The sequence below is a fragment of the Tachypleus tridentatus genome, chromosome 4 (assembly GCF_004210375.1).
Source record: "Tachypleus tridentatus isolate NWPU-2018 chromosome 4, ASM421037v1, whole genome shotgun sequence".
Lineage (NCBI taxonomy): Eukaryota > Metazoa > Arthropoda > Merostomata > Xiphosura > Limulidae > Tachypleus > Tachypleus tridentatus.
Window position 1 is genome coordinate 85,285,327 of NC_134828.1, and position 13,872 is coordinate 85,299,198.

Sequence of the window (13,872 nt, forward strand, 5' to 3'; positions counted from 1 at the left end):
AAACTGAAAGAAAAAACAGCAGGTAATATGTAAACAAACGCACAGATGGATCCTACAAAGAAACAAAGATATAAGGACAGATGAAACTGATGCATGCACAGATGGGTCCCTCAGAGAAACACAGGACAGATGGGACAGATGCATGGATAGAAATATATACAGATAAGTATATTAAAAGATAAAACTTGCCTCTGCCACCGCAGTCGATACAAATTAAAAACTCAGAGTCCCCTTGGGGATGAGCTGAGGCTATGAGTAAACAGAAGTTGCATCTAACTTCTGCATCTTCTCCACCGGACCACAACGGTGACGATGAATCCACAAAGAGATGTTCGGGATTTTTCTTGAAACGCTGCAATACCAAAACGAAAGTACTACATAACACGAAAATCTAAAATTGATTTAAAAATGAAATAAGCTAGAAGTGTCTCTTCATCCACACATAATAAAAGTGTTTACTATTGATGATAAAGGGCAAACAATAAAAACAAAAACGTTTATTTAACCCAGAGATAAAAACTCTTAAACACGGATGCACTGTATCGATTCTCTTGTAGTAAAACTTTCAGTGATTGTCAGCTCCTGTTTGAACTGAAATAAATAGCAGTCGATGTTTTAGGTAGGTAAGAAACATACCACACTACTTTAAAACGAGCTGGGAAGAAGTGTTATGTATGTGTATGAATACCAAGTTTGACTGTATGCCATGGTTTTATATGATTTTCAAAGGTACAGACAGTAGTGGAATTCTTTGGTAAACCAGTTTACTATACGTGACTATTTGATATATTCAGTGACAAAAAAAATAACTGAAGAAGTTATGGACACTGAACAAACATTTCCATTCAATCAACACAAGGTACTAAACAACTTATTACTAGAGGGCCTTCGTTGACTCAACTATAAACTTACGGGCGTATAACGCTAAACTCAGGGATGTTCATTACCATTGCTAGGCACAGTGCTGATAACCAACCTACTGTGTAAATAATTGTTTTTAGAGCCACATCGAGCTATTTGCTGTGCCCACCGCGGGAAACTGAATCCTAAATTTTAGCATTGTAGGTACGTAAACTTACTGGGATACCACTTATTGTGTAGTTTTGCCTTAATAACAAACAACTGTTAACATAACAAAATCAGTTAAAGTACTTAAAATAAATATTAAATAAAGGAATATTTTTCAATAAACCTTTTTATACACTTTAACTAAAACGACTATCGTACGATGTTTCCTCTTAATTGTCTCTTTTGTGTTCTTATATTGATGGCCTGGCATGGCCAGATGGTTAAGGCACTCGACTGGTAATCTGAGATTCGCTGGTTCGAATCCCTCTCACACCAAACATGTTCGCCCTTTCAGTTGTGGGGGCGTTATAATTGATAGTCAGTCCCATTAGTCGTTGGTAAAAGAGTAGCCCAAGAGTTGGCGGTGGGTGGTGATAACTAGCTGCCTTCCCTCTAGTTTTACCCTGCTAAATTAGGGACGGCTAGCGCAGATAGCCCTCGTGTAGCTTTTCGCGAAATTTAAAACAAACCACTCATATGTTGATAAATATATACTGATATAAACTAGTATTTTTATATATTAAAAATGGTACCGTTTATTGAAAAAATAAGTTTTTGAGAACTCCAGTTTCTCAGTGTTATATTTAAGAATTATATCAATAAAGGTATAATCAAACTCTCACGCACAGTCCTAATGTTGTTGTTACGAAGATAGTACTTTTATTTAACACTGTGTTCTGTTATAAAGAAATGGTTGTTGCACACACCACGAGAATTTTTCCAATTGAATACCCAAAGTGTGAATTTTTTATACATTTTTGCTTGTGGTGCCATTCAATAGGTAACGCAGGTGTTTTGGTTACATATATAGATACTGATACACATGCTACGCCCATTAGAGTAAGATGTGTACTGCCTTTTTTTTTCTGTTTTACTTTATATATAATATAGGAATTATCATCTCCCTAAGGACGGCCCGGTATGGCCAGCTGGATTAAGGCGTTCGACTCGTAATCCAAGGGTCGCAGGTTCGAATCCAGGTCGCACCAAACATGCTCGCCCTTTCAGCCGTGGGTGCGTTATAATGTGACAGTCAATCCCATTATTCATTGGTAAAAGAGTAGCCCAAGAGTTGGCGGTGGGTGGTGATGACTAACTGCTTTCCCTCTAGTCTTACACTGCTAAATTAGGGACGGCTAGCGCAGATAGCCGTTGAGTAACTTTGCGCGAAATTCAAAAACAAACAAACCCCAAGGACACTGATTGTATAGTGTACAAAACATCTAGTATCTAAATGTTGCTGTCATCTAATGTTCATCTATTATTGGTTAGTAATTCCTGTTTCACCCTGTACTTACGTTTTCGAAGGAACACTGGATATCTGTAAAAAAGCTAACTTCAAGGGGTAATGATAACATTATTTACATTACTATGACGACGTTTATGATGTTCTGGTTAACGTTTTAATGTCGTTTAGTGGGTGTTCCTTCTACCTTGAGCTGCTTTCAAGCTTAGCCATTTGAGCAAAATTAAAGTTCTGGCTGATATTTACGAATAACTTACAGCTATTTTATTACTCTTGCTTTTTCCCTTCAAGTTGTGAACAATTTATCTCATGAAAATGAATTTAAAATTTCATATATATATATTGCTTTTCTTTCCGTTAAATTACTTCATTTCTCGATAACTTATTTCAACAGGAAAGTTTGCTGAAAGGTGAAAGACACACGTTTCAAAATGAATTTCCAAAAACGAAGGACTTAAAGATCACGATACTTCAAATATAAAAAGTGAAGCCTAAATTATCATTAATTTAATATCTTAAAACTTATAATAAAACATCAAACTGAAACTCAGTATAAGCATACTCTCTGAGTCTACTTTTAAGTATTTGGTAACCAGCAACTTTAGCTGTTTTCTGAATCGTTAAAATTTCTTGGATTATATATAAATAAACAAGCCGGGATACCCGTCCTTTGCCCCAGTTATGAACATAAAAAAGTGGAGGTGGATGCTACCTAGTAGTAGTTAGATAACGGACAAACAGACATACACATAGATGTTTGTGCTTTACATGTGTGTGTGTATATATACCAAGATCGTGTGAAGAGGTTAAACGAAAGAGCAAACCCATTAAATCAGCTTAAAGTACTTGACTTTACAAATGATCTTTTCTAAAGAAGACAGAAAAAAAATGAAGTATTAATATTAAGGCACAGAAAGTGCAAATCTATTGCTAGGGGGGATCTGAACCCACACTGGCTAAAGAAAGGTTACCCAGTTTGGTCACTTGCTAATGCATAAGCAGATTAATATCAGTAAGGACTACTTTTAAATTAAGCGAGAATATTCAGATAATGATTTACACAGGGTGTTCGGAAAGTCACTGTGCACTTGTATATTTATTAACAGACAAAACTGCACAGTGGCTTTACGAACACGTTGTAGTACTAAAATATGAAAATAATTTGTTTTTGAATATTCGCTGATGTTTTTCTTATTTATCAGCATTTAGTGAACACATGAATAACATACATTTATGTAAGGGACACTAGTTTAGTCTTGCAGAAAAGGTTTATAATGGCTGCCTTCATATCAAGTTCTTGATACCATTGCAAACTTACCCATGTAAGCCTTATAAACCTTTTAATTGTGGCTTAGCCGTCAAGTAAATTATTGTGAACCTGTACCTTCGCTCATGACGAGTTTTATAAAACATATTGATTGATATATATAGGAAATTTGCCGCTACTTATATATCACATTATGGATAATTTGAACACTGTTCGATTAGCTCTAGCACTCCTAGGTCTGTTCCCGTGTCTCACATTATCATAAATAATGACAATTTGTACAGTGTGAGGAGAGAAACAACACCGATCAAAGACGTTTATCGAAAAGATGATCAGTTTGATTCAGATTACAATACATGTCGCATAGGTTTTATGCAAACTTCCCACATGGTGCCATGCAAGTTCACCTTCCTCACAGTGTTTGATGAGAGATCCGTGGCATCATACCAATTAATTAAAGAAATTATTTATGCAAATAAGGCAAGATGAGGAAGAGTAGTGTTTACAGAACCAGAACTCGAGTCTTCTAAAAGCTGTTGATATAGGCTGTGACCAGTATGTTTAAGGAAGAGTAGTGTTTACAGAACCAGAACTCGAGTCTTCTAAAAGCTGTTGATATAGGCTGTGACCAGTATGTTTAAGGAAGAGTAGTGTTTACAGAACAAGAACTCGAGTCTTCTAAAAGCTGTTGATATAGGCTGTGACCAGTATGTTTAAGGAAGAGTAGTGTTTACAGAACAAGAACTCGAGTCTTCTAAAAGCTGTTGATATAGGCTGTGACCAGTATGTTTAAGGAAGAGTAGTGTTTGTAGAACCAGAACTCGAGTCTTCTAAAAGCTGTTGACATAGGCTGTGACCAGTATGTTTAAGGAAGAGTAGTTTTGTAGAACCAGAACTCGAGTCTTCTAAAAGCTGTTGACATAGGCTGTGACCAGTATGTTTAAGGAAGAGTAGTTTTGTAGAACCAGAACTCGAGTCTTCTGAAAGCTGTTGACATAGGCTGTGACCAGTATGTTTAAGGAAGAGTAGTGTTTGTAGAACCAGAACTCGAGTCTTCTGAAAGCTGTTGATATAGGCTGTGACCAGTATGTTTAAGGAAGAGTAGTGTTTGTAGAACCAGAACTCGAGTCTTCTAAAAGCTGTTGACATAGGCTGTGACCAGTATGTTTAAGGAAGAGTAGTTTTGTAGAACCAGAACTCGAGTCTTCTAAAAGCTGTTGATATAGGCTGTGACCAGTATGTTTAAGGAAGAGTAGTGTTTGTAGAACCAGAACTCGAGTCTTCTGAAAGCTGTTGATATAGGCTGTGACCAGTATGTTTAAGGAAGAGTAGTGTTTACAGAACCAGAACTCGATTCTTCTGAAAGCTGTTGATATAGGCTGTGACCAGTATGTTTAAGGAAGAGTAGTGTTTACAGAACCAGAACTCGAGTCTTCTGAAAGCTGTTGATATAGGCTGTGACCAGTATGTTTAAGAGATTTTAGTTTATTAGTCAGTACCTTAGTCGACTAGAAGATGACTACCACACATGACATTTAAGTTTTGATTGCTCTAACATACTTCTGTTGCAGATTAATCGAATCGTACTGTGTTACTAGAATTAGCATAAGTGAACGAACCCTGATGTGTTTAAGACATCTCAGTGTACGTATGGTACTGAAATTAATACTATGTTGAAATGGCTAGGTGGTTAGGGCGCTCGATTCACAATCTGAGGGTCGTGGATTCAAATCTCCATCTTACCAAACATGCTTGCCCATTCAAACTTGGGACGTTATGATGTGACGGTCAATGCTGCTATTGGTTCGTATAAAATAGTCCAAGAGTACGCAATGTAATAACTAGCTACATTCCCTCTAAACTTACAACGGTAAATTCGTGACGGCAGGCGCAGATAGCCGTTGTGTAGCTTTGCGCGTAATTTAAAATCAAACTTAGTATGCTGAAGTAGTAGTGCCTAGACATTATTTACTACTACAACATGCTTAAAGCTTATTATAACGTCTAGCATTAGATCGTAAAGTAACATTGACAGTTTATTCTGCGCTGAAAAGGGCCGGAGTTCTGTGGGATACTCTGGCCCAAAATTACTACAACAACAACAAATTATTACCAGTAGCCGACATGAAAGCTAGGGATGGAGGAAGAGGTCTTGTGCACCTGACCCTCCTGGGTATTTAAAATTTAAACATACGCAAATACCTACAAAGAAAAATAATAATAATAGTGCTTTAAAGGCCCACTTGGTTACCATATCTGAATACCTTAATAAAGGTTGTACACCTAAAAATATTTTGAGGATTATATTTTAATGACAATATATGTCCAGAGCAGCCCCTGATCATGGTTGGCTTCACAATTAAACCATGAATTGTAATTATAATGGTTACTAGTAGTAATAATCTAATCTACATCCCCCAAAACAAAACAAAATGGAGCCGTAGTAAAGTGTCGGGTTGGGTTCACAGCAAATACTCTGCACGCACAATATTACTAAGGTTCTCATTATCTTAATATTCTTTGCGTGTAAAGCCTCAAATAGGATGAGGAATGTTCTGGAAAGGAGTTTTATTCTAAGAAAGTTTGGAAATACGATACAAATCATTACTTAAGAAAATATGGGTTTGTGTGTTTCCGCTTACAGCTGACTAAACCGATTATTAACAAACTGGAATTTTCCTTCATTACTCGGAGCGTGATAGGACTGTCGACTTATGGGTTTGGCCTCCTTATTCTCTCTCCCCCACGAAGTCTAAATTTTCCACATGTGTTTAACGGTTACGATCAGCTAGCGTTGTTTAATACTGAGAGCGCCATAAACATGCTCTCGTGAAATAGTGAAAACACAGAAAATTAACATGTTCAGATACTTATAACCCAGTTTGTTTGTTTTTACTGGATATCACATATTGGGTGTGTAATTAGTGTTACAATTTGGTTTGCCCTTCAGTGGCACAGCGGAATGACAGAGGGTTCATAACACAAAAACAGGTTTGGGTATGAGTAGTGGGCATAGCACAGATAACCCATTGTATAATTTGTGCTTAGCTTAAAAAAAAAACAAAACAAACAACTGTCTTTTTTATGGAGTATTTCGGTTTTGGGTTTGTACTATGCGTTTGATTTATTTGTTTGTTTTGAATTTCGCGCAGAGCTATACAAGGGCTAGCGCATTTTTGATGGGACTGAGTTTCGAACCTGCAACCTTCAGATTACGGCCCGGCATCGCCAGGTGGGTTAAGGAGTGCGACTGGTAATCTGAGGGTCGCGGGTTGGCATCCCCGTCGCACCAAACATGCTCGCCCTTTTAAAGGCCCGGCATGGCCAAGTAGGTTAAGGCGTTCGACTCGTAATCCGAGGGTCACGGGTTCGAATCCCTGTCGCACTAAATATGCTCACCCTTTCAGCCGTGGGGGCATTATAATGTGACGGTCAATCCCACTATTCGTTGGTAAAATAGTAGTCCAAGAGTTGGCGGTGGGCGGTGATGACTAGCTGCCTTCCCTTTAATCTTACACTGCTAAATTAGGGACGGCTAGCGCAGATAGCCCTAAAGTAGCTTTGCGTAAAATTCAAAACAAACAAACAATCAGATGATCCATTCACAACACAATAAATAGTAATTGTAGTAATAAATTTAGCATTAATATTTAAGTTTACGAAAGAATATCGATTTAAAAATTTTGAACTTTCAACTCTAAAGAAAAAGAATGAATGCTTGGTACAAATGAAGAAACTTCAATTTGACCGAACTGACAATAATAACAAATGGAAGTATAAACATATGAACAAACGGCTTCAAGTTTTCCCTGGATGTGATTTATATAACAAGATTGACACAATAGCTCATAACCTGAATCATTTGAATATTCATATTTTTTTTATTTTTGTAGCTGAGAATCAAATTACTAAAATACGAGGGTCTTTGTAGTGGTTTGGTTTGTTTTGAATTTCGCGCAAAGCTCACGAAGGCTATCTGTGCTAGCCGTCCCTAATTTAGTAGTGTAAGACTAGAAGAAAGGCAGCTAGTCATCACCATCTACCGCCAACTCTTAGGCTACTCTTTTACCAACAAATAGTGGGACTGACCGTCACATTATAACACCCCCACAGCTGAAAGGGCGAACATGTTTGGTGTGACGGGGATTCGAACCCGCAACCCTCAGATTACGAATCAAGTGCCTTAACCACCTGGCCATGCCAGGCCTGTTTGTAGTGTGTTTTACAGTTTGATGTCGTACGTATTTTTACACTTTGGGTTTTCAGTAACTGTTACAGTTTGTTTTGTATAGAATTTTACAGTTTGATTTTGTATCTGTTTTTATAGTTTGCAGTAAGTGGAATAGTTTGGATTTGTAATGAATGTGTCGAAGTGGATTTGTAACTAGTATTTCAGTTTCAGTTTGTACTAGATTGTACAGTTTAGGTTTGTAATGAGTTTTACAATTTGAGTTTATATTTAGTGCTACAGTTTGTAAGAAAAATAGTATTCCAGATCTATACAGTGGCTTATCTAGGTAGGGGCTACAGGGGGCTCAGCCCCAAGGCCCATGATCTTAATGAGAGCCCATTGATAATCTTATTTATGTAAAATTACATGGGATATAGGGCCCATAAAAATCATTAGCCCCTGGGCCCACACAACCTTAAATCCGCCATTGCTGCTAAGTAAACTTTATGATGAATACCAGAACTCATCAGTTGAGCTGGACAGTGAGAGACAAAGATTCTTTTATTTTTTACTCATCTCTGTGGAAAGTGGACGAAAAAAACACAACACGTGCAGAAACATTTCCTCTATTTTTTTTTTCAATCTATGGGCGGAATTAATTTTTTTCATGTACATCAGTATCAAGGTAATGTATGAATGTGCGATACCAGTTGTCTTTTAAGGAAAGGGGGTATGTTTAGACCATCGACCCTATTGGATCATTAGGCCACTTTGCAATGCTACCAGTTGGTTACTTGGACTTTAAGCCTACCGTCTGTAAGGGTTATTAAAGCTGTCAACGTACTGGGTCTCCTCGCCATTACTAACAAAGTGGCTGGAATAATGAAGCGTGTGACACTTGATTGGTTGTCGCGCGGCTGCGCAGTTTGGAGGGAACACTGACCTACAGTTAACTACTTTTTACAACACAATATTTCGCCGGCTTTCGGCTTAATTGTAAACGGCAACAAATAATACTTTCGCTAACGTCACATGAATAAAGAGACTTAAACCACTGGACAAAAACTTGATAACTCTTTCATTCTTAAGATGTATTTTATAAACAGTTTAATGAAAAGAAACTTCCTAACACTTAGAAAACCATGAACAGAAGTACTCTAGTGGATGAAAAATTCCTTCGCTCAATGGACCAATATCTGCAAGAGCTCTGTACCTAAATTTCACGACAGTCAAAGTTCCATCAAGTCTTCGGACCCTAACTCTTTAGTTGAGAGCGAAGTGTAGCGAAATTGTACATTTCTGAACACTCCTGGTTCTTAGAACTTAAAAAAACCAGCACGGAAGGACAAGGACGGATTGAACCCAATTGACAAACTGCTATTTAATTTAGCAATTATAATAATAACGTCCAGATATTGGCAACAATTACGAAATGTCGCTAAAAATACAGCCACATATATATGTATGTATATACATATATATATGCAAAACAGTTATCTGTCTGACAAAAAATTCTTGTACTTTTCATCCTACCTGTAACGATTTTCTGATGCAGCCAATGATTTTTATTTTTCTCTCATTCTATCCTCCAGCGGCATGTTTGCAGACTTAAAATACTACAAAATCGGGTTTCGAAATCCATGATGAGCAGAACACAAATAACCCATCGTGCAACTTTATATTTAGCTTCAAACAAACCAAATTTCTTCATTTTTGCAATGGTATAAACCAGCATTCCACAGTTCAACAAACACAGAAAGTATAAAAAACAAAACAATTCTGGCTTCCATTCCAAGAACCAAAACTGAAATAAGTTCTAAAGAAGTAACATAATATTAAATAAAACTAGTTTGACAGTGTACCACAATATATATATATTAAGAAAATATTTCTTGCAATAAAATTGAAACATTTTGAAAACAAATCACCAATGTTCCAAATGACTTTCGTAGCAAATTTTTATTCACTGCTACGGGTCAACAACGTTTCCAAATAATTACCGAGTCGATAAGACAACAGTATTCAATTCTTATGCGAAGAAACCGAACATTTAAACTATTGCTTACGATATATTATGCGAATATATATATATACCAATAATACGCTAAAAATATTGATAACCTTTCCGGTATAACAATTCAAAAATGTTTAAAACGGCAAGTTTTTTGGCTACAAACCACCTACCTGATCACGTAAGCGAGAACGGCTCGGGTTATCGCTACAAGATTTCTCCAGTCTACGTGATTAGTATGTGGGTATCCACTTTAGTATTCGGAAATATATATATTTTTATTTTAATATATGGTAAACACATCATGCATGTGTTCGAAACGCAAATCACACCACCAGACAGCGCCACATATCGATGGACATGCACGCCACAGTTTCTACAGTTAAAGTATATACTTTATACAACTATAATATAAAAGGTACAAATACGATAGTATTAAAATTATGAATTTTAAAATGAAGTAGGTATTCTGCTACAAAAAGTAATGAAATAATAATTAAAACCACAATCGAAAATTTATTTTGGTAGCTTTACGCACTCACTTATACGCTGAAGTAAGGATTGGTTTAGGGTGGTTTTTATTTTAATTTCGCGCAAAGCTACACGAGGGCTATCTGCGCTAGCCGTTTCTAATTTAGCAGTGTAAGATTAGAGGGAAGGCAGCTAGTCATCACCACCCACCGCCAACTTTCGGGTTACTCTTTTACCAAAAAATAGTGGGATTGACCGTCACATCATAAAGCCCTACGGCTGAAAGGTTGAGCATGTTTGGTGTGACGGGGATTCAAATCCGCGACCCTAAATTTACAAATCAAGTGCCTTAACCACCTGGCCATGCTGAGCCATCTGAAGTAAGGATTACGTTTTATAAATTTGTGATTGTGGTTTTAATTCTTGTAAAAGTTATAGCTACCACGGGTCCCGGACAGCCAGATGGGTTAAGGCGTTCGACTCGTAATCTGAGAGTCGCACCAAACATGCTCTCGCCCTTTCAGCCGTGAGGGCGTTATAATGTGACAATAAATCCTACTATTCGTTGGTAAAAGAGTAGCCCAAGAGTTGGCAGTGGGTGATGATGACTAGCTTCCTTCCCTATAGTCTTACACTGCTAAATTAGGGACGGCTAGCGCAGATAGCTTTCGTATAGCTTTGCGCGAAATGCAAAGACAAACAAAAAACAAGCTATCACGGATATGGCTATATTGAAAGTTTATTGTGTTATGTCTATTTCATGGACGTATAAAACTAAACAAATAAATAGAAAAAATAAAACTTTGACAGAAAGTAGACACCACTGGTTATTCGTACATTTCCATACAAAATTTTCAAAGCAAAAGAAACGTTGCAATACAAAGTACATTAACAAGTGATACTAGATGGATAGATAGTAAAACTATTTTCTTTACGTATTTTTGTTGGTGTTGTGATCCGCATAGCTAAATTAAGCAGTATAAATTTGTCAACCAAAGTATAGATTGAAAATCGTTCTAAAATTGATCGAACTCCTATCGATGACCTTACTAGTTTGTGTACTTTTTGTTGCAGCTTTAATTTTGTTTTGGATGTTTATTATATCAATGGTACAAATAACCAGAGATCCTTACTTTCTGTTAAAATTTTAATTTTTTTCTATTTATTTTCCATATTAAAATAGCAGTATTATACTTATGTGTAGGTAGGTAGTAGAACAATTTAACAGACTTTGTATTCAAATATAAAAATGAATGTGTGGACGGCTGGTAACATGCATAGATGGAAAGACAAGCAAACTGACACATAGCTGATTATAAACAGGTGAGCAACTGGGAAGATTCACTTTGTTCTACAGATAAAGAAATATATGGAGAGATAACCGAAGATGGTTATTGCTCTTTTTCGCAATGAGCTATACGGTGAGCTATCCATGCACTGTCCATTACGGGGAACTGTTCTCTCAAATTATGACGCCGTAAGATCTGTAAACTGATTTCTGGCTCATCGGGGAACACTGGAGATAAACATAAAAGTTTTAAACTGAAGATACAAAGCATCAGAAATATTGCTGGTTAATACCTATGGTTTGTTTTTTGAATTTCGCGCAAAGCTACACGAGAGCTATCTGTGCTGGCCGTCCCTAATTTAACAGTTTAAGACTAGAGTGAAGGCAGTTAGTCATCACCACTCACCGCCAACTCTTCAGCTACTCTTTTACCAACGAATAGTAGGATTGACTGTTTCATATAATGCCTCCACGGTTGAAAAAACGAGTATGTTTGGTGCGACGAGGATTCGAACCCGCGACCCTCAGATTACGAGTCTAATACCTATGGCCCAGGTTTGTTGTCGTCATACCTTTTTATAACGTAGATTTAAAACCTGTTCTTATGACAAAATAATATATTTGCAACATAACAATATTTTCTGTGAATAAATGTATATTTTGTTTGTATCCTTTTACAACCATGATAACACAATATAGGAGGTGCCCTTATCGCTTATTTATATAAATTCCAACTAACCTACTTACAAAACAATTATATTTATCTTATAGCAAGGAATACTGGAAAGACTGGAACTTTTCTGTCATAGTACCTGTATCACAGCGTGTGCAATATTTTACATATACGTCATTCGTGAATATTATTTTCAGATTTTGTTTTTTCAAATATAATTTTATTTTATAATCTTCACTCATATTCTATACATTCGAAACTGTTTCTATTTTTAATAAACAAATCCTACAGATCTCACAAAACATACACTGTATTCACCATAAATATCCAATAAATCTCACAAACATAAATTGTGTTCACTATGAGCATACAACAAACTGAGGCACCGATCGACATACTTTAGTTATTTACTGGCACTGCAGTCTATCTTGCGATATTTATAAATGCATAAGTGCCGAGTTAAAATGGGGCGAATGCTCACCGGCCCTTTCAATATTTATCTGGGGTAAGACACGACTCCAACAAAGTAAAACCTGCGTACAAAGAGTACACGACATTAATAATAGTTGTGGCAAGGCCCGGCATGGCCAGGTGGTTAAGGCACTTGACTCGTAATATGAAGGTCGCTGGTTCGAATCCCCGTCACACCAAACATGCTCGCTCTTTCAGCCGTGGGGGCGTTACAATGTTACGATCAATCCCACTATTTGTTGATAAAAGAGTAGTCCAAGAGTTAGGGGTGGGTGGTGATGAATAGCTGCCTTCCCTCTAATTTTACACTGCTAAATTAGGGACGGCTAGCGCAGATAGCCTTCGTGTAGCTTCGCGCGAAATTCAAAACAAACTCAAACTAATAGTTGTATAAACACAGATATCCCATCAATCCCTGTGAATGGACGTCATAGATACATACTGTTATCACGTGATTCCAATAGGGAATGCATTACTCTGTGAATAGTCGAGTGTTGAAAGTAATAACGATCTAATTGTTATGTTAGTTTCCTTAAAGATTCATTCACGTTATCTTTGTTACTGTTATTTATTTGTCCAAAAGTTACAAATAACTGTATAAATCCGTTAAGTCGTGAGGTTTGTTTTGTTGTTAAGCGCAATGCTACACATTTAGCTATAAGTGCTCTCTCCATCCGTGGTACCAAAACCGAACTTTCGCTTCAATTCAGAACCAATGACTTTAAAACCTGGTTGGTTATTTAAATACTCAGATATCTCGTAAAAGATCAAAGAATCCTAACAGGCCATTAACGATGTATTAGATTATCTAAAAATACGCTCGTTTTGACTCTAGTCTGATCTGCCATAATTAATTCGCCAGAAATGCATGGTGACAGAATTACCTCGATTGTTTGTTTTTGAATTTCGAGCAGAGCTATTTGCGCTAGCCGTCCCTAATTTAGCAGTGTAAGACTAAAGGGAAGGCAGCTAGTCATCATCACACACCGCCAACTCTTGGGCTACTCTTTTACCAACGAATAGTGGGATTGACCGCACATTATAACGCCCATAAGGCTGAAAGAGCGAGAATGTTTGGTGCGACCGGGATTCGAACCCGCAACCCTCAAATTACGAGTCGAATGTCTTAACCCACCTGGCCATGCCGAGCCAATTACCTCGATAAAATGGACCCTTTTATTTATATAAGTAAATCGTTTGGAAAAA

General features: G+C 37.0%; 1 protein-coding gene across 2 annotated transcripts in view; it reads right to left on the minus strand.

Annotated features, from left to right (window-relative positions):
- Nucleotides 1-13,872, minus strand: part of LOC143249608 (histone acetyltransferase KAT6B-like) — a 52,757-nt gene that overhangs the window by 19,768 nt on the left and 19,117 nt on the right. For both annotated transcript variants that reach the window (XM_076499750.1, XM_076499749.1), the window contains exon 2: nt 190-352. In XM_076499750.1, the coding sequence (XP_076355865.1) occupies nt 190-352 (163 nt within the window). The remainder of the gene's footprint in view (nt 1-189; nt 353-13,872) is intronic.